Genomic DNA, 19,288 nt, shown 5'->3' with positions numbered 1-19,288 from the left:
GCGCTCGGCCAATCAGCGGCCAGCTCCGTGTATACGTCATCCTGGAGCTTAGAGCAATAACAATAACAAGCCAGCGACAAAGCCAGAGCAGCTGCGGCAGCTGTGCCCGTGCAGGAGCGCCAGGAGCGGGCACACAGCGCCATGTCCCACAGTGAAGGGCACAACCTCCCGGAGGAGCCCCTGCAGGGTGAGGGGCACACGGCTGGCTTTTCTGTAATGCTATTATTATAGTGAGGTAGCAGAGCTGAGCGGGGGACTTCAATTTTCTTTAATCTGGTTGGAGTATTGCAGCATCAGCAGTCCTATATGCAACCGCTGATGAGGATATTATGATGACGTGGATAAAATCATGATTGCTACATGTGTGATGAGCTCTGCTACATGTGTGATAAGCTCTGCTACATGTGTGTTTAGCTCTGCTACATGTGTGATCAGCTCTGCTACATGTGTGATCAGCTCTGCTACATGTGTGATCAGCTCTCCTACATGTGTGATCAGCTCTCCTACATGTGTGATCAGCTCTGCTACATGTGTGATCAGCTCTCCTACATGTGTGATCAGCTCTCCTACATGTGTGATCAGCTCTGCTACATGTGTGATCAGCTCTCCTACATGTGTGATCAGCTCTGCTACATGTGTGATCAGCTCTCCTACATGTGTGATCAGCTCTGCTACATGTGTGATCAGCTCTGCTACATGTGTGATCAGCTGTGTTACATGTGTGATGAGCTCTGCTACATGTGTGATGAGCTCTGCTACATGTGTGATGAGCTGTGTTACATGTGTGATGAGCTGTGTTACATGTGTGATGAGATGTGTTACATGTGTGATGAGCTCTGCTACATGTGTGATGAGCTCTGCTACATGTGTGATGAGCTCTGCTACATGCGTGATGAGCTCTTCTACATGCGTGATGAGCTCTGCTACATGCGTGATGAGCTCTGCTACATGTGTGATGAGCTCTGCTACATGCGTGATGAGCTCTGCTACATGCGTGATGAGCTCTGCTACATGCGTGATAAGCTCTGCTACATGCGTGATGAGCTCTGCTACATGCGTGATGAGCTCTGCTACATGCGTGATGAGCTCTGCTACATGCGTGATGAGCTCTGCTACATGCGTGATGAGCTCTGCTACATGCGTGATGAGCTCTGCTACATGCGTGATGAGCTCTGCTACATGCGTGATGAGCTCTGCTACATGCGTGATGAGCTCTGCTACATGCGTGATGAGCTCTTCTACATGCGTGATCAGCTCTGCTACGTGTGATCAGCTCTGCTACATGCGTGATGAGCTCTGCTACAAGTGTGATCAGCTCTGCTACATGCGTGATCAGCTCTGCTCCATCTGTGCAGTGATAGCAGATTGTACTGTGTATTGAGCATTGTTTGCTTTCTTTGCAGCATTTTTTTCAGTTTTCTTTGTGTCATTCTCCGCTCTGTTTCCTGGCATTTGTCAACAGTCCCCATGAGGTGTGATTGTTTTTCCCAAGGGTTTGTTGACATGACATAGACTAGGGCAATGGAGTCAGTGTCAGTGTTTCCTAATAGTCAGCATAGATGGATTCCTGACAGTGGTGACGACGGCCCGCTCCTAAAAGTGGCCCCAAGTAGATCCAACAGGCAACAAATCTGATGATGTAGCAGAGCTGAGTTTGTCAATGTTCCAGATATTTGGTTGTTGTTTAGTAGGTAAAACTACTGGTATAAGAGAAGCAGCAGAATGACACAGTCAGCTCTGCTCCACCTGTGCTTCTGATGACCCCATGAGGACTGCTAGCTCAGCTCTGCTGTATTTGCATTTTTCCTGAAAAGTCCTTTGTTGTGCGTGACCTGTGGTTACAAGATATTTCTCCCATGTACTAGGGAAGAGTTTTCTGGTTGTTTTACGTCTAAAGGACATAATACAGAGCGACAGAACCCCCATTATTCTCCTGACATGATTGGCGTCGTAGTTCAGTCACAACTGGAGAATCATCGGTTGTTGCAGTAACCTTTAATACATTTTAAAAAATATGGTTTTCGGTTAATTTACTCTAATATTTAGACCATGACGGAGATTCAACACTACTAAAATAATAAAAAAATAACTAAAATAATAAAAAGAATAAATCAATCATAAGAAAATATATAATAATGAATTAATAATAATAATTATAGATTAATAAAAATGATTAATAATAGAATAATAAAACTGAGTGTTGTTATTATATTAGTATTAATAATAATAATAATAATAATAATTAATAATAATACATAATAAGAATAAGATGAATAAAAAAGAATAGTAGAAAGAATATTTTTCAAACCAAAATGTGAAACATGGAAGTTTCCCCAGAAACTTAAAACTTACTTGTAATATCTGTCATTACATGGATTATCTTATGGGGTCCATCCACAGGGAAGCCCCTTTTGACCGAGTAAGCCGCTCCTGGGCCTGGATTCTCCAACCATAGAGAACATCTGATTTCACAGGGAAAGCTTTGTCCCGGCTTATTTTCTCTTATACCTGGTTGCATTATATTGTTTTTTCTGAGATAGTAACTTATCCTTCTTCTCAGGTTCCGGATCTCCATTATTGGAATCACTGGGGGTCCCAGCAGTTGGACCCCCAGCAAACAGAAAGGAAATAGGTGATAACTCACTATATTGGGAATAAACGTACAAAGAGATTGTCCGGTGAAAACACGTTATTCCTTATCGCCAGGATAGGTGATAGCTTACTGGTCTGTGGGGGTCCGATCACAGGGCCCCATAATGATTGGTAGAACGGGGAACTTTTCTCCCCGATAGAGTGGAGTAGAAGTGCACATGCTGGACCGCCGCTTCAATCATTCCCTATGGGGCATCTTCCAGCAGCCTTGTAGAAAATGAATGGAGGGGCGGGTGGGTGTCTGACCTGACGCCCAATTTTGTAACAAGGGGGGAAACATTACCCATTTAGTGCGGGTTCCAACAGTTGAACAAGTAATCGACTACTCTGTGGACGCCGACCGATCTCCTAGGGAAGGAGTGCTGCACTTTCAAGCTGTTTGCTATACGTAATATATATATATGGGCTATCCAGCCAGATTCTGAGCTCCTTTGCTCCTCTGATATAAAGCTGCCTATGCTCAACACCATGCTCAGTGTAAAGCATGGTGGAGGGTTAAATCAGCATTGTGATGTTTTTCTCACCCAAAGTGTAGTTACTCATTAAGAGGTTGGCATTACGCAAGTTGACATATAAACTTGCAAATGTGAAGATTACCATACTTTCAAACAAATCGTATGTAATAAGATCCTTTATAATGTTTTCTTGCTGCGGGCTATGACTGTTACCGTGTTTTCCCGGGTTCTGCAGCTTGTCACGTCTGTACGCTGTAAACTATAGTGTTATCAGGGTGCTCAGAGGGATGGCCTCATAAAAATAAAAAAAGACGATAAAGTATCCTACAGTGATGTCATACAGTAATGGTGCATACGGCGATAGTCCACCACCACCTAAGGCTTTGTTCACATGTCCAGTAATGATCTGTTAGAATGAATCAAGCAGAAATCTGTTGGCAAAAAAAGTTGTACAAACACAACTTTTTTTTGTCCTTTTTTTTAAAAAAAAAAAATGATTACAACTGTATACATTTTTTTTTTTTTTTACAATTGAAGTCTATGGAAAACGGATCTGTTAAATATCCATGGATCCAGTAAGTAAGAAACAGACGGTAAAAAACAGATGGCGATTTAACGGATCTGTTTTCCATAGGCTTCAATGTTTAAAAAAACGGATCCATTTGAAATTAGTTTTTTTTAGGCGGACAATGAAGTTGAGTGTTCACATCTTATTTTCCAATGGATTTCTGCTGGATGCGTTCTACTGGACATGTGAACAGAGCCTTAGACGAGAATTACCCCTTAATATTAATTTAGGCAGATTAAGGATAGATCATCAGCGTCCAGAGTCACGGATCCAAGCCGGCGGTGATCAGTTTGTAGCTCAGGCAGAAGCAGATTGCACCACTGGCGGGGTCCTAAGCTATAAATATCCGGAGCCCCCCATGACCACAGCCTGTAGGACTCTAGCAGACGCTATTTTAATCTGTAGCTATTGGCTTTCTGCCTCTGTAATATGAAGAACCTGCTCCAGACAGCATGGTACTCGGGAAGGGAGCGTCTGATCACAGAATACTTAGAACCAGGAGAATCCCCCCCGCTGGCTGTAATGTCACCGCTCGTCAGATCTGTCCGCAGGGCTCCATGACACCCTGGACTGTACACAGTGAGCCTGCACTGCCAAATGCAAGGAACTACTTGGATCTTGCAATTTCCATTTTTCATGAGTTAAGTGGTGTGACTCTTTTTCCATGGAAGTGGCGTCTCCAAATGAAAGCTCTTTGTGCGTCACTCCGCCTAATTGTGACAAGCTGGATATAGGACTATGTACACAAATACATCACAGTCCAATGGATTATTTCCGACCTCTGGGCGCAGTGACATTTGCTCTGTGTACAGGGGTTTTCCATGTCCATAATACTTTGTTTAAACCCTTAAGATGCTTTTTATAAATGCAATTATTAATACAGCAGCACTATTTCTGGATAGCATTCTGCAGGGGTGGTCTGGGCCCGAGTATTAAAGTTGATCTCTCACCACATTTCACCATAAAAGCTGTAAATGTTATTAAATAGATCTCTTAGACATGATGAGGCCAGGGTACTTACTATGAAAATCCATGATAATTGCTGTATAATCCTCTTTGAACTGTAAACTGAATCTCTTCCATCCTACCTTGATTAACCGCTCCTCACTATCCCTCTTCTCTGCTGCTGCTGCTGAATCTCTGCCCAACCAGAGTATTGAGAGCCCCTCCGTGTCCCTCCTCTCTGCTGCTGCAGAATATCTGCCCACCTACTATGATTGGCAGCCCCTTAGTGTCCCTCCTTTCTGCTGCTGCAGAATATCTGCCCACCTACGATGATTGACAGCTCCTCAGTGTCCCTCCTCCCTGTTGCTGAATCTCTGCCCAGCCAGCTTGATTGTTCACAGCCCCAGTGTCCCTCCTCTCTGCTGCAGAATATCTGCCCACCTACTATGATTGACAGTCCCTCAGTGTCCCTCCTCTCTGCTGCTGCAGAATATCTGCCCACCTACTATGATTGACATCTCAGTGTCCCTCCTCCCTGCTGCTGCAGAATTTCTGCCCACCTACTATGATTGACAGCTCCTCAGTGTCCCTTCTCCCTGTTGCTGAATATCTGCCCAGCCAGCTTGATTATTCACAGCCCCTCAGTGTTCCTCCTCTCTGCTGCTGCAGAATATCTGCCCACCTACTATGATTGACAGCTCCTCAGTTTCCCTCCTCCCTGCTGCTGAATCTCTGCCCAGCCAGCTTGATTATTCACAGCCCCTCAGTGTCCCTCCTCTCTGCTGCTGCAGAATATCTGCCCACCTACTATGATTGACAGCTCCTCAATGTCCCTCCATCGTGCTTGCTGCTGAGCTCTCACACAGCTGAGTACAAGCTGCAGATATCAGTCAGGATGTGTGATCAGACTGAATACATAAGCTATTTCATTCTATAGCGGGACTCCTAAAAGCTCATTTTAATATTAGAATAATACAATACAGTCATTCTGACATTGATTTTTAAGGTAAGTACACCAGCCACATCAGGTCTAAAAGATGTTTGTAATAACGTATGCAGTTTGTATTGTGAAATCTGATGACAGATACACTTTACAATTGTAATAAGATTATTTTTGCTTTTTATTACACCGTTCATTACTTTTAACCATCGGATGACCGTGACTATCGCTCAGCAAAGTACATTGGCAAGTAATAGTTATGGATGTGGCACCACTGTAGAAATACAACACCAAAGGGATATTATTGTGTTTACACTATTCACTATTTTTGTTGTTGTTGGTGCAATAAGCATCAGATTTAGGATGATGTGCGCCTACTCTTACTGTGTGTACACCGGACACTTCAGTTTTATTTGCAGTGAAGAAATGGGGGCATTTGTTTTGCAATTGTACTCCAGGTAGAAGGTTGATGTAAACAAAACAAAAACAAAGTACTTTTTTTTGTTTTTTACTGAGACCAATCTGATGTCCATTGTGCAAAATGTATGATACATCATATGCCAAATAGATAAATTAGAATGAAAATGTGCCAGGATGAAAACAATCATGTACATGTACATGACCTTATTATTCGTCAGCGTACAATATGACAAAACATCAGATCACAATGGTATGTCATGGGGCTGTGCGCATGTCCCGTTTTTTTCCTTGGATCATTCTCAGCCATGTGAGTCAGTGGAAACCATCTGACTGCACTCGGATGACATCTGAGTGCAGTCTGATTTCCATGAACTGATAGAACGGAGAAGATGGAGACATTTTTTTTTCTCCATCTTCTCAGCTGGGAGAATCGTATCACAGTATGAGGTGGAAATGTTCAGGAAGAGGGGAACAATGTATACAGTGTGTATATATGTGGCTGCAGCCAGGAGTATCAGAAATAATCCAAAACAACGTGCTAAGTTTTCGTATTTGGTGTTAGCAGCCATAAGGGCGATCTCCCAGGTCCAGGTATAAGTAAATAAAGATATAATTATTTGCAGCAGGACAGAAGAGGACGATTTGTAGACTTTCCTAATGGAGAGTGACCTTCTTCATACTTCTCCTCGCTTGATACAACACTGACCACACTGTGATGTTGAAATAGTAGCAACATTGTAGCAAGATCTCGGCATTGCATCATCTATGTATCCAGGTCAAAGTATCATCCCTTGTGCTCTGCAAAACTGCCAAGACTTTGTGAAGCTTCCATAATGACACACTGTATGTCTGATGGGTATGGCCACATGCTCTTGTAATTTTCACAATAGTTTGGTTGGAAAGTGAATTGTAAAAGTAGCTAACAAATCCATGGCAAAAATCTGGCGTGGATAGGTAATGTGTTGTGCCACGGAACCACATGACCATTAGCCAAACTAATTTGGGTTAATCCACACAAAGTCAAATCCTGTGAGAATAAGTGGCCGGAGACTTATTTTTTCAGATTTTTTTTTTAGTATTTGGAAAAAGATCCATGTATATTGTTTTACCAGTGTATGCAAACAGAGTTGTAGAAAACCCCATTCATTGGAGGTGGTTTTGATTCAGCTTTCGGCACAGAAGCGAAGACAAAATCTTAATCCCATCCGGAATATTAATGCTGCACCTATAATAGCATCAGGATCTTTTTAGTGTCAAATGCTTTGAAGAGACCCTGGCAGGAACCCTATGGGGGGGTTGGGGTTCATGGGAGCCTGTGATGCAGGTATTTTGGGGGAGACACCAGACAGACACTGAAAGGGTTGTTGGGAGAAATGATCACCTACCGACAGGGTTCTGACTGCTTGGACCCCAAGATCACCAGAATTGGGCACTTTTATCCCTGCGAGAATGGAGCAACAGTGCACATGCTCGACCGCTGCTCTATTCATTCCCTATGGGGCTGCCAAAAAAAGGCAAGTGGCATTCGCATATAGCATGAATGTAACATCGGTCGAGCATGTGCACTCTCGCTCCATTCTAACCCTCTGTTGGTGGGTGGGTGTATAGCTGTCGGCCCCCTTCTGACCTATGACCCATCCTATGGATAGTTGATAACTTCTTTTCACTGGATGACATCTATAGTGGGAAGTGATTGTTGTGTTTCTTTAACATACATCAATGATTGAAAATACAAAATCCGTTACAGGACCCCCCCCCACCCACCATGTGTCATTATACCAGTGTCAGAGGGGCTCCAAACTTCATGACCAATCTCAGCGCCCCGTAATCTAAAAATGAATAGGATGGGCACTCGTATAACGGTAGATTTACAGAATAACAGAACTTTCTATTTCTTTGGGTTAAACTTGAATTAATTCGCTACATTAATAGCAAGATTGTGAACAAGGAAGTATTGGCACTTCTGGCCCCTGAGCCTCCGTGGCATAAACACGGCGGGCAGCCAAGTTTTTCTCTGGGCTATTAAAGCAACACAACCTTCAACAATGGACTAAGCAAACAGCTCAATCCCTTTAATGAGCTAATGAGTGGGTTAAGGATCTCTAGATCTCCGGCACGCTGGTGGCGGTTGGTTTTCGAGTAACAGCTAAGGACATATTATATTGCTATTTTTACGTGAACTTTTGTTCTCTCACCTCCGCTGTATGGTGAAAACAAATGGCATGTGACTGGCAGTCAGCAGATTGCCACATACTGTACAGAGTGGAAAGATGAGTGCGATAACATAAGTGATGTGGCCGGTGACGTGAAGTATGTTCCCATTACTACTGGTAAATATTGTCACTGTTTTGTAGGTTAATAATAAACCTGGCGATGATTGTCCTCAGACCTGAACCTAAGTGACCTTAATCCACCTGTTTATCTAGAGTGTAGAATTTCCAATAGCGATGATAATTATCTTAGCAGTGTACTACAAAGAAAAGTTTCATTATTTTCAATATGTGCCGCATTTTTAAGAACCTAATTCATCAATCTTTTTACCACTTTTTTTGGTGTAAAAAACACCTTGAAATGGTTCAAATTTTTTGCTAAAAAAAGTCTTTTAGTGTTTTTATGCTAATCCAATCCAGCTTCAACAAAATGGACGACCCACGTGGTGGGACAGAGCATGGTGAAACCCACCCGGAAAATGCATCAACATTTACCCCACCTTAGTGGCATACATTTTGCCAGAATCATGCTACAGATTTAAGGCGCATCTTACTCCAGCAGTTCCTTCATTAAGACTGCCATGCAAAACCCCAGTCTTAAAGCAGTCGCCCACTACTAGGACAACTCCTTCTAATTCCCCATGTTTGGCCTGTTAAAAAAAAAAAAAATCCACCTATACTCAACATTCCGGTGCCATTCCAGCAGTGTCGGCACTCGCCGGGCTCACATGAGGTTGTCACATCACACGAGCCCTGCGCTCCAGTCAGCGCCGGCTTCACCAGTGGACAGCCCCTTTAATGAGCTGAGCCCATTGTGGTTACTGGACTTGCACAATTTGTTCCAACCCCATTGAGTTTGGATCCATATAACAGATATGAATACTGTCAGTATCCTCCCTACAGATATCGATCTCTTCAGTTTGCGGACTCTTAGTTATTATATTAATCCGCTAATCTGTAACACTTAATTAAATAAGTCTTGCATAGATTTAGATATGTGCAGATGCGCTGACAGTTCTCCTGGAGACCGTGACTTTTTGACCTTTTGAGAAATAGTAATTCCTTCTTATTTACTAATACCTGGAACCCCTTTGTAAACGTGCCCAAGGCGTGAACTACTCGGTATAAATAAATGAATGCCGACTCTGGGACTTCCCTCCAAGACATTGACCCGACACCCGTGTGCGTTGTCTGTGCGCTCACTGATCGCGATCTGAAGAGATGACTCTTTGTGGAATAGATCAAGATACTCTAAGGCTATGTGCACACGTCAGGATTTCTTGCAGAAATTTTCCTGACAAAAGCCGGACATTTCTGCCAGAAAACCGCATGCGTTTTTGACGCGTTTTTTGTGCGTTTTTTTTCCAAATGCATAGAATTGCGGGAAAAACGCGGAAAATCCGCAAAATTAATGAACATGCTGCTTTTTTTTAACGCGATCCGTTTTTTTTTGCGGAAAAAAACGCACCATGTGCACAGAACATGCAGAATGCATTCTAAATGATAGGATGCATAATGTATGCGTTTGTCATGAGTTTTTATCGCGAAAAAACCTGAACGTGTGCACATAGTCTAAGGCTACTTTCAAACATCAGTTTTTTTGCATCAGGCACAATCCGGCGAATGTTGGAAAAAAAAAAGGATCCAGCGCAGATTGTGAAAAACTGATGCGACGGATCTGTTTTTTTTACAGATTCAACTATCCAGATAATTGGATTAAAAAAATTTGGAGCATGATCAGTTTAAAAAAATGGAATCCGGCGCCGGAATCCTTCATTTTCCGGACCCGTCACCTTCCGGCTCCCATAGGCTTCCATTCTAGCAAACAGCCAGAAGTGTCGCATCCAGCGCTTCCGGCTTTTTCACTGGAGACAAAAAACGTTGCTATGAACGTTTTTTTCCCAGAAAAGGCAGATTTTCCGGATCCGGTGAAAACCGGACAAAACGTAAGGTCATCCGGCGCAATCCAGCCCTAATACAAGTCTATGGGGAAAAAAACGGATCCGGCAGCAACATTCGCCGGATCTGTTTTTTTTTAAATTAGCCGGATTGAGCCTGACAGCGAAAACCTGATGTGTGAAAGTAGCCTAACACAGAGAATAGAGATGTTAATTGTTGGCATCATATTATGGATTTTCAGATTTGGGCCACATTTATTTTGTATGAAGAATAGAGATCCATATCACATCTTCTACTGGTGATTTACTGAACTCATTTTCAGCAGAATTAACTAATGTATTTTGCATTATATCACAGTATATTTAGGAAATTAATGTTGTTCTGTCAATAGTACCAGGTCTGAATAAATTGCGGTAGGTTCCCATCTGCCTTGGGCTGCTACATTTTTAATACATTCTCTTTTTTATTGAAAAAGTCCCAAAGAACAAACACAAGTTAAAACAAACAATCCATCAAAGATAGGAAAGTGGCGCTGCTGTTTTTTTCTGTTTGGACATCCATTATGCTTTATTTCTAATGGATATATTTTTTAAAGAGCTCTAGTTACCTTATGATCAGGCACAATTTCATGTAATGGCACCATCTAATTTAATAAATAATGGATAGAATGTAAAGACCTTTTGCTTGTTTATGAAATTTATTGATTAAAATGTTAAAAAAAAGAGCCTTCTACATCAAGGTGTTTATTTTTTCGAAGAAAAAAAGTAGCGCAGTATGATTCCTTATCTTTTTCTTTTAAACTGAAAAATCTAATGTAATGGAGCCTACATGAAGAGAGCTGATATAAAAGAAAATACCCATTAAAAAAAAGGTTCTTTAAAGGGATTCTATGGCATCACTCATTTCTGCATTGGGACCAGTATCGTACATTTGTCCAATTCATTTCAGCGGCTGCTGACAGCGCAGGCACCTATCTATGTATAGGAAATGATGGCGGATCAAAACAAATTGACTTGTATATCCAGCTTACGTTAAGAATAAATCATCATTTTTAAGTTTGACTTCTCTAACAAGTTTCCTTGTGCTCTTGTGTTCAGGTTCCTGGGTAGAGCTGCATTTTAGCAATAATGGTCATGGTGGCGTGCCAACAGTAGGAGGACAAGAACAGGTGCCAGCCTCAATCTCCATTCACAATGGGGACATGGAAAAGATATTATTGGATGCACAACATGAGTCTGGAAGAAGTAGCTCCAGAGAGAGTTCCCGCTGTGATAGGTATGATGTCGTATGTAGCACTCAATGGTGCCAGCTAAGATCGAGTTGTTAGAATGTCCTTGGATATTTCCACTCGCTAAATTGTGTTACAAGATTTCACCCTGACTTATAATGAAATCTATTTGGCGTTGGTGGAGTTATTTATGTCAAGAGCAGCCCAATGGAATACATTACTTTTGCTAACAGAAACTTCAGAACCTTGATGGAATGAGAAGAAACAGTAATGTGAGCCTTACATAAGTGGCATTACGGGAAATGTGGGACTCCACCAACCATTAAGTGGCATTACGGGAAATGTGGGACTCCACCAACCATTAAGTGGCATTACGGGAAATGTGGGACTCCACCAATCATTAGCTGGCATTACGGGAAATGTGGGACTCCACCAATCATTAGCTGGCATTACGGGAAATGTGGGACTCCACCAATCATTAAGTGGCATTACGGGAAATGTGGGACTCCACCAATCATTAAGGGGCATTACGGGAAATGTGGGACTCCACCAATCATTAACTGGCATTACGGGAAATGTGGGACTCCACCAATCAATAACTGGCATTACGGGAAATGTGGGATTCCACCAATCATTAAGTGGCATTACGGGAAATGTGGGACTCCACCAATCATTAGCTGGCATTACGGGAAATGTGGGACTCCACCAATCATTAGCTGGCATTACGGGAAATGTGGGACTCCACCAACCATTAAGTGGCATTACGGGAAATGTGGGACTCCACCAATCATTAGCTGGCATTACGGGAAATGTGGGACTCCACCAACCATTAAGTGGCATTACGGGAAATGTGGGACTCCACCAATCATTAGCTGGCATTACGGGAAATGTGGGACTCCACCAATCATTAGCTGGCATTACGGGAAATGTGGGACTCCACCAATCATTAGCTGGCATTACGGGAAATGTGGGACTCCACCAATCATTAAGTGGCATTACGGGAAATGTGGGACTCCACCAATCATTAAGGGGCATTACGGGAAATGTGGGACTCCACCAATCATTAACTGGCATTACGGGAAATGTGGGACTCCACCAATCATTAGCTGGCATTACGGGAAATGTGGGACTCCACCAATCATTAAGTGGCATTACGGGAAATGTGGGACTCCACCAATCATTAACTGGCATTACGGGAAATGTGGGACTCCAACAATCATTAAGTGGCATTACGGGAAATGTGGGACTCCACCAATTATTAAGTGGCATTACGGGAAATGTGGGACTCCACCAATCATTAACTGGCATTACGGGAAATGTGGGACTCCACCAACCATTAAGGGGCATTACGGGAAATGTGGGACTCCACCAATTATTAAGTGGCATTACGGGAAATGTGGGACTCCACCAATCAATAACTGGCATTACGGGAAATGTGGGATTCCACCAATCATTAGCTGGCATTACGGGAAATGTGGGACTCCACCAATCATTAAGTGGCATTACAGGAAATGTGGGACTCCACCAATCATTAGCTGGCATTACGGGAAATGTGGGACTCCACCAATCATTAGGTGGCATTACGGGAAATGTGGGACTCCACCAATTATTAAGTAGCATTACGGGAAATGTGGGACTCCACCAATTATTAAGTGGCATTACGGGAAATGTGGGACTCCATCAATTATTAACTGGCATTACGGGAAATGTGGGACTCCACCAATCATTAGCTGGCATTACGGGAAATGTGGGACTCCACCAATCATTAGCTGGCATTACGGGAAATGTGGGACTCCACCAATCATTAAGTGGTATTACGGGAAATGTGGGACTCCACCAATCATTAAGTGGTATTACGGGAAATGTGGGACTCCACCAATCATTACGTGGCATTACGGGAAATGTGGGACTCCACCAATCATTACGTGGCATTACGGGAAATGTGGGACTCCACCAATCAACAGACTGAAAAAAGATCTTTCTTTCTTTATTCAAGGACGCCACCGTACGTATGGATGTGGCTGCTCAGCCCTGTTCATTATAATGGGTTGTCATACTCACTAATTGGGGATACCTGGACCCCAGCAATCATACAATGATGACCTAGGTTTAGGACAACACCTTCTGTTGTGTTCTTTGTTTTGTTTGGTTCAAGATAACTTTTTTTATATGGCTTACCTTTATATGTAAAGAGCTATGATATGTACATATATATAAGGAGTATTGCCATCTCAGTCTACTTTTAGGACCTGCTCCTATGTTGATGATAAGGGTCCCACCTGGTGAGGATGGTGTTTCATAAACTGCTGTGTAAGCAGAGTAATAAAAGGACAACATTCTCAACATAAAGATGTGTCCACCCTTATCTTTCTTGAAATTATCTCCAAACTTCTAAAATTTCTCTTGATAGAAATTCGATACGTTATCGTGACGTGCTGCTAAAAGCCTCGAAAGGCCGTAACTTCCATCACAACCACTATGTGGCCACATATACATATATAGCATAAACATCTCATAAGAGTATCACAAAAACATGTTTGTTTTTTCAAAGCTGTTCATGTCTTGTGACACATCGAAAGATAAGATGAACAAAGAGGAAACGTAAGAAAGGACACAACTGACGGTGCGGTTCACAGAGATGGAACCTTCATTTATAATGTGTTTTTACTACATCCTGTGGGCGAGATGAGAACATCTCTTTTGCAGATAAAGGACCTTCTTTATGTTAACTTCTTGAGTCCTAATAAAGCTTATGGAAAAAGGTTGCTCAAAATAGTACATTCAAAGGCAAAGGGATGAGGCAAACGGATTGTCAGAGGCAAAGTCCAGGACCAGGTAACTTAGGTCAGAATGCGTCAAGGCAAAAGGGGTAATACAAACGAGTAGTGAAAAAGCAAATCCAAGGTCCGGCAACAAAGATCAGAAAATTAAAACACAGGGCAAACACACCACAGAGCAAGGCTACACCTGGCAATGTTCTGATCAATAGCCAGTTAATCACACTGAACGGGTGACAACTGGAGAAAACCCCACCGGGCTAGCCAAATTGGACAGCTGGGCTGAGCATGCCCTTGCCCAGTGGCGTAACTTGAAACTCATGGGTACCAATGCGAAAGCTCCAATGGGGCCCCCAAATATTTTAAATCTTTAATGGCAATAGTCTTTTTCTATAGGCCAAAGGGACTTTTAGGGCCCCCTAGGCTCCAGAGCCCGGGTGCGACTGCAACCCCTGCACCTGTTGTAATTACGCCCCTGCCCTTGCCCCAGATTGGATGGGCTGTCACTCACAATACTGGTAGCCCAGCATGCCTTTGACCCTGTAGGGCAGCTGAGCTGTCACACATAGCCTCCTTAGACTCCATGAGTGGTGGAATTATGACATTCCTTTTAATCATTGTTTTGGTGTTGGACCCACACTCGTAGAAGGTTTGTATGATCCAACTTGATTTCAATATTGTGGTCACACTCTTAAAAATTTCTCATTTAACAAGACTTCGTATAAAGCTGCATATCTGGCCTAAAGTGTCAAAACTTTTGACATGTCCTAAAGATATGTTTTGACTAGTGGGGGGAGAGAATGCCAAAATTGCTAAAACTAAGGAGCAGAGGAGCTCAGTTGAGCGCTGCTCTGTGACGAGACTGAAGACGACCTCAGTAGAAGGTCTGCACAGTCCGTCCTCGGCCTTGGTGGAAATCGGCACTCGGCTTGAGATCTCAGCATCTGGATGAAAACTTCTGACGTGCCTCTAAACATGTGAAAAGTTTTTCCAGTTTAAGAGTCATCAGTGACCAATTATAAGACTTTATAAAGTATTCATCTCATTTTCTTATGTTTCTCTCTTGACTTTTGAAGCCCACCACGATCTCAAACTCCTCAGAGCATTCAAAGACTGAGCGACAGTGACACCCATGGTAGTAAGGAGAAGAGCAGTTCTCAGGTAAATTAACCATCTTTTCCTGTAATTTTAGCTTTATATAGCGGCTTCACCACAATCTTGGATACTTTTTCACGCCTCTATATTTTTATACTATGACTATGCAGCTTTCCGCTCTGTCTGCTCCCTGGATTTTGATTACGGTATAATGCGTCCTACTTTAATCCGAAGCTCTTAATCTCCTTTATCTTTTTATTTTTATGCTTTTCATTTCATTTAATCAACATGATGTTATGTAGAAAAGCAAATGATCTTTAATGGAAATCTACCAGAAGTAAAACAGAGAAGGCGGTTTAGTGCCTAACCTGAAAACCGTTTTATTTATTCATTTGTTTTATTATTTTACCTTCCAAGTCATTACCAAACATCTTGTCTGAGTTAAATATTTGCAGACCCGTGTACAGATTGATGAAGGACTGAGTTGGCTTACAGATCTATTTTTTGGGGGACATTTTAATTTTTTTAATTAAATGCATTTATTTAGAGCTAAAAAGTCATTTTTTAATTTGGGTATTAAAACTGTTACACTCTTTCCCTTCTATATAACCTCTATGCTACACTTGTTTATTGTTCTATGAAGACTGAGTAACCTGAAACTCCGTCAGTGAGCTCATTTTTTTCTCTCTTTTTCGGAACTTCTTTCAGCTGATTTATGACCACATCAAAGTTGATTGTGCCGGGAATCTGCAAAAGCCTTTAACATATTCCTGAGACAACAATAGACAGTGTAGAACAAAGGTTATAGAAGGTAAACAGTGCAGAAATATTAATCGAACCCAATTGCAAAAATGCTTTTTTTTTTTAGCTCCAAATACATGTATTTAATTAAAAAAAAAACAAAAAAAAACTAAAAGTTTCCTGCAAATGTGGACATCCCCTTTCAGATCCCTATGATAACTCTGAACTCAGAACAGTCGCTACTTTTGCAGGGATGCTGCAGCCTCATCCTGTAAATTCAGGCGGCGTCAGCAGTTAGGAGAAAAGCAAGTGATGGAGCCAGTGGCGCAAGTAGAGTCCGAAGGGCCCCAGTGCAAGATTTGGACCTGCTCCCCCCACACCCCGCATGTGGGTCAGATGTACGGGCTCTTGTAGCATTCTACATCCTATATGGACACACGAGTTGCACCTCCCCTATTATGTAGTAATGTTCCCCATCTTGGGCCCCCATCCTGGTAAGTATGTTCCGCTTCCTGGTATATGTCCCTGATCCTGGACCCCATCCTGTTATATATATTCCCCATTCTGGTAAGTATGTTCCCCATCCTGGTATATGTATATCCCCTGATCGTGGTATATATGTCCCTTATCCTGGGCCCAATCCTGATATATATGGGGACCCCGGTGCCAGCGGAGCAGCGGGTGACAGGAGGCAGAAGCCAGCTGCTGCGGCTAAAGCCTGTCCTCACTGCTAAAAAATGAATATTCACTCTTCCCCATGCCCGCTATTTCACTTTAATAGCGGGCAGTTTAGCTGTGGCCCCCTCTCCCCCAGCCCACACAGCCGCTATGGGGCCATAAGTCAGTGGGGCTTGGCCCCATTGCTGCCCCCCAGTGCACGCCGCATTCAACTGTATCGGCATCATAGATACCGATACAGTTGAAAGCAATAATGGAGGAGAAAGCCTCAGATGATGCTTCGTCCCCCATCATTCCCCTCTGCCTCTAACACAGCAGGTACGTGATGACGTCACTTCATCGCGTACCCACTATGTGCCGGGCAGACTGCAGTGCAGCTGCTGATACCGGAGCAGAGCCGGAATCAGCGTGAGAACGAGGAGAAGAGGTGAATATTGTGATTGTTATATATATATATATCAGTGAGTCCTGGTTGCATTATACCCTATAAGGGGGCTACATTATATTCTGTGGGGGGCTGCATTATACTGTATGAGGGGGCTGCATTATATTTTATGAGGGGGGGCTACATTATATTGTTTGAGGGGGCTGCATTATACTATACGAAGGCTACATTATGTTGTATGAGGGGGCTGCATTATATTCTATGAGGGGGGCTACATTATATAGTATGAGGGGGCTGCATTATACTATACGAAGGCTACATTATGTTGTATGAGGGGGCTGCATTATATTCTATGAGGGGGGCTACATTATATAGTATGAGGGGGCTGCATTATACTATACGAGGGCTACAATATATTGTTTGAGGGGGCTGCATTATATTCTATGAGGGGTCTACATTATATTCTATGCGTGGACTACCCCAACCCCTGCTATGTACTACCTTATATTATACCCTGATATTAGCGCGTTTTACTCAGTCGGTGGTCTTGTATTTATTGCTAGGTAGCCACATAGCGGGCCCCAAGAATGATTTTCTCTGGTGGGCTCCAGTCCGACGCTGCTTGTGATACCAAGCTGTACAGAGCACTAGATCTGACCTCTCTTATAGGCGCACTAACTTTTCCGTGTTGTGCCCACACAGCCAGCACTGCAGGAGATGCGTTCCTGAAGGAGGAAGTGAATTGGTTTCTTCATCTCCAAAAATAGATTGTTTGCTTTTGTGGTTAATGTTCAGTTTGTTTGGAAGCAAAGTTGAAAAATGTAAATTCTGCAGAATATCTTTATGGAATAACTTTACTTGTCAGCAGAATTTCCCCCGTCTTTACACCAATAACCAGGTTTGCAATGATGATCTTTTATCATCTGGTTTATTCTGCAAAAAGGGAGAAAAATAACTTTGATCACTATATTGAAATGGCAGTAATAATTCATGGGAGTGAGGACGCTCCCCTGGATGGTCAAGATGGCCAGTCCTGCCCCTGGTTTGATTGACGGCCCGCGGGACAGATCGGTCAAGCTGCATTTGGCTCATGCACTGGCGTAGCTAGAGCTTTTGCCGCCCGGGGCTGTTCCCGAGTTTGGCGCCCCCCCCCCATTGCCGTCACTCAACGCAGGGCACCGCCCCGTCAGCGCTGTTTACCCATGAAATCCGGCGCCTGCGCTGTGTATTGCTGTTTGGTGCAGGCGCAGAGAGCTCTGGCCGTCTGACGTCACAGCCAGGCTTGCAGACTGTGCCTGTGCGGCGAGTGCGGCCACCCACCTTGGGAATCCCAGCCCCACAGTGTGTTATGCAGAGTGCGGGGCTGGGATTCACAAGCCGGGCGGCCGCACAGGCGCAGTGTCCAGCATTGCCCCAGTGTGTCCAGCAATCTGCCCCAGTGTCCAGCATTACCCCCAGTGTGTCAAGCTATCTGCCCCAGTGTCTAGCATTGCCCCAGTGTGTCCAGCAATCTGCCCCAGTGTCCAGCATTGCCCCAGTGTGTCCAGCAACTGTGAGTTTCCCACCTCTGTGTATTTATGCGTTTTCATTAAGTGCCGGGCTATACACATTATGCAGTACACAGTGTGCTGGCTATCTCACCGCACCATTGGTGTTTCATGCCAGTTGCCGGGTTACGGCGACTTCCGGTCTTTGTACCGACCCCTTTTTTTCCTCGTCTACTGGCTGCATTCAGTTCACAATTTGTGACACATATTATAATCTGCCGCCTTCCCCGGACCACTTTTATTTTGCTGCGCAAAGGGTTTGCCTGTCACAGTGAGCGTTACCTTATTTGTGCATTGTCCGGTTGCTAGGTAGCGGTAACTTCCGGTTCTGGGACGCAGGACCGGAAACGCCTCCATTGTTATGGAGATACATACTGCACATGGAGCTGGCGTGTGGCATTACCGCAACTGTGAGTTTTCCACCTCTATGTATTTATGCGTTTTCATTAAGTGCCGGGCTATACACATTAGGTAGTACACAGTGCGCTGTCACTATTTGGCACCTTATACCCTAACCATTTTCAGCTGCCATGTATTTAGTTCGCCCAATGGGGAGTGTGATATGTTATTGCATACTTCCTATTTAAGAAAGGCCCTAGTTCGTCCACTCTCTTCAGGACAGCATAGAGGGAGGCAGGACTTTTTGTCCCTCTGATACCAGCACATAATCTCCTCATACAAGCAAGTCCCCTGATGACTTAGGCTTGGAAGAAACGCGTCGGGACAACTCAGGGAGAGTGCAGGGCAC

At 43.5% G+C, this 19,288-nt stretch overlaps 1 protein-coding gene across 1 annotated transcript in view; it reads left to right on the top strand.

The window, feature by feature from the left end:
- The first annotated feature begins 32 nt into the window (after positions 1-32).
- Positions 33-19,288, top strand: part of BNIP3 (BCL2 interacting protein 3) — a 34,483-nt gene continuing 15,227 nt past the window's right edge. Inside the window, exons 1-3 of the mRNA XM_077258437.1 lie at positions 33-187; positions 11,187-11,364; positions 15,171-15,255. Coding sequence (XP_077114552.1) covers positions 142-187; positions 11,187-11,364; positions 15,171-15,255 — 309 coding nt within the window. The 5' untranslated portion in view covers positions 33-141. The remainder of the gene's footprint in view (positions 188-11,186; positions 11,365-15,170; positions 15,256-19,288) is intronic.

The sequence above is a fragment of the Ranitomeya variabilis genome, chromosome 4 (assembly GCF_051348905.1).
Source record: "Ranitomeya variabilis isolate aRanVar5 chromosome 4, aRanVar5.hap1, whole genome shotgun sequence".
In the NCBI taxonomy this organism is placed as follows: Eukaryota; Metazoa; Chordata; class Amphibia; order Anura; family Dendrobatidae; genus Ranitomeya; species Ranitomeya variabilis.
The sequence above is the reverse complement of the archived record's forward strand: the minus strand, read 5'-3'. Positions and strand labels throughout refer to the sequence as shown.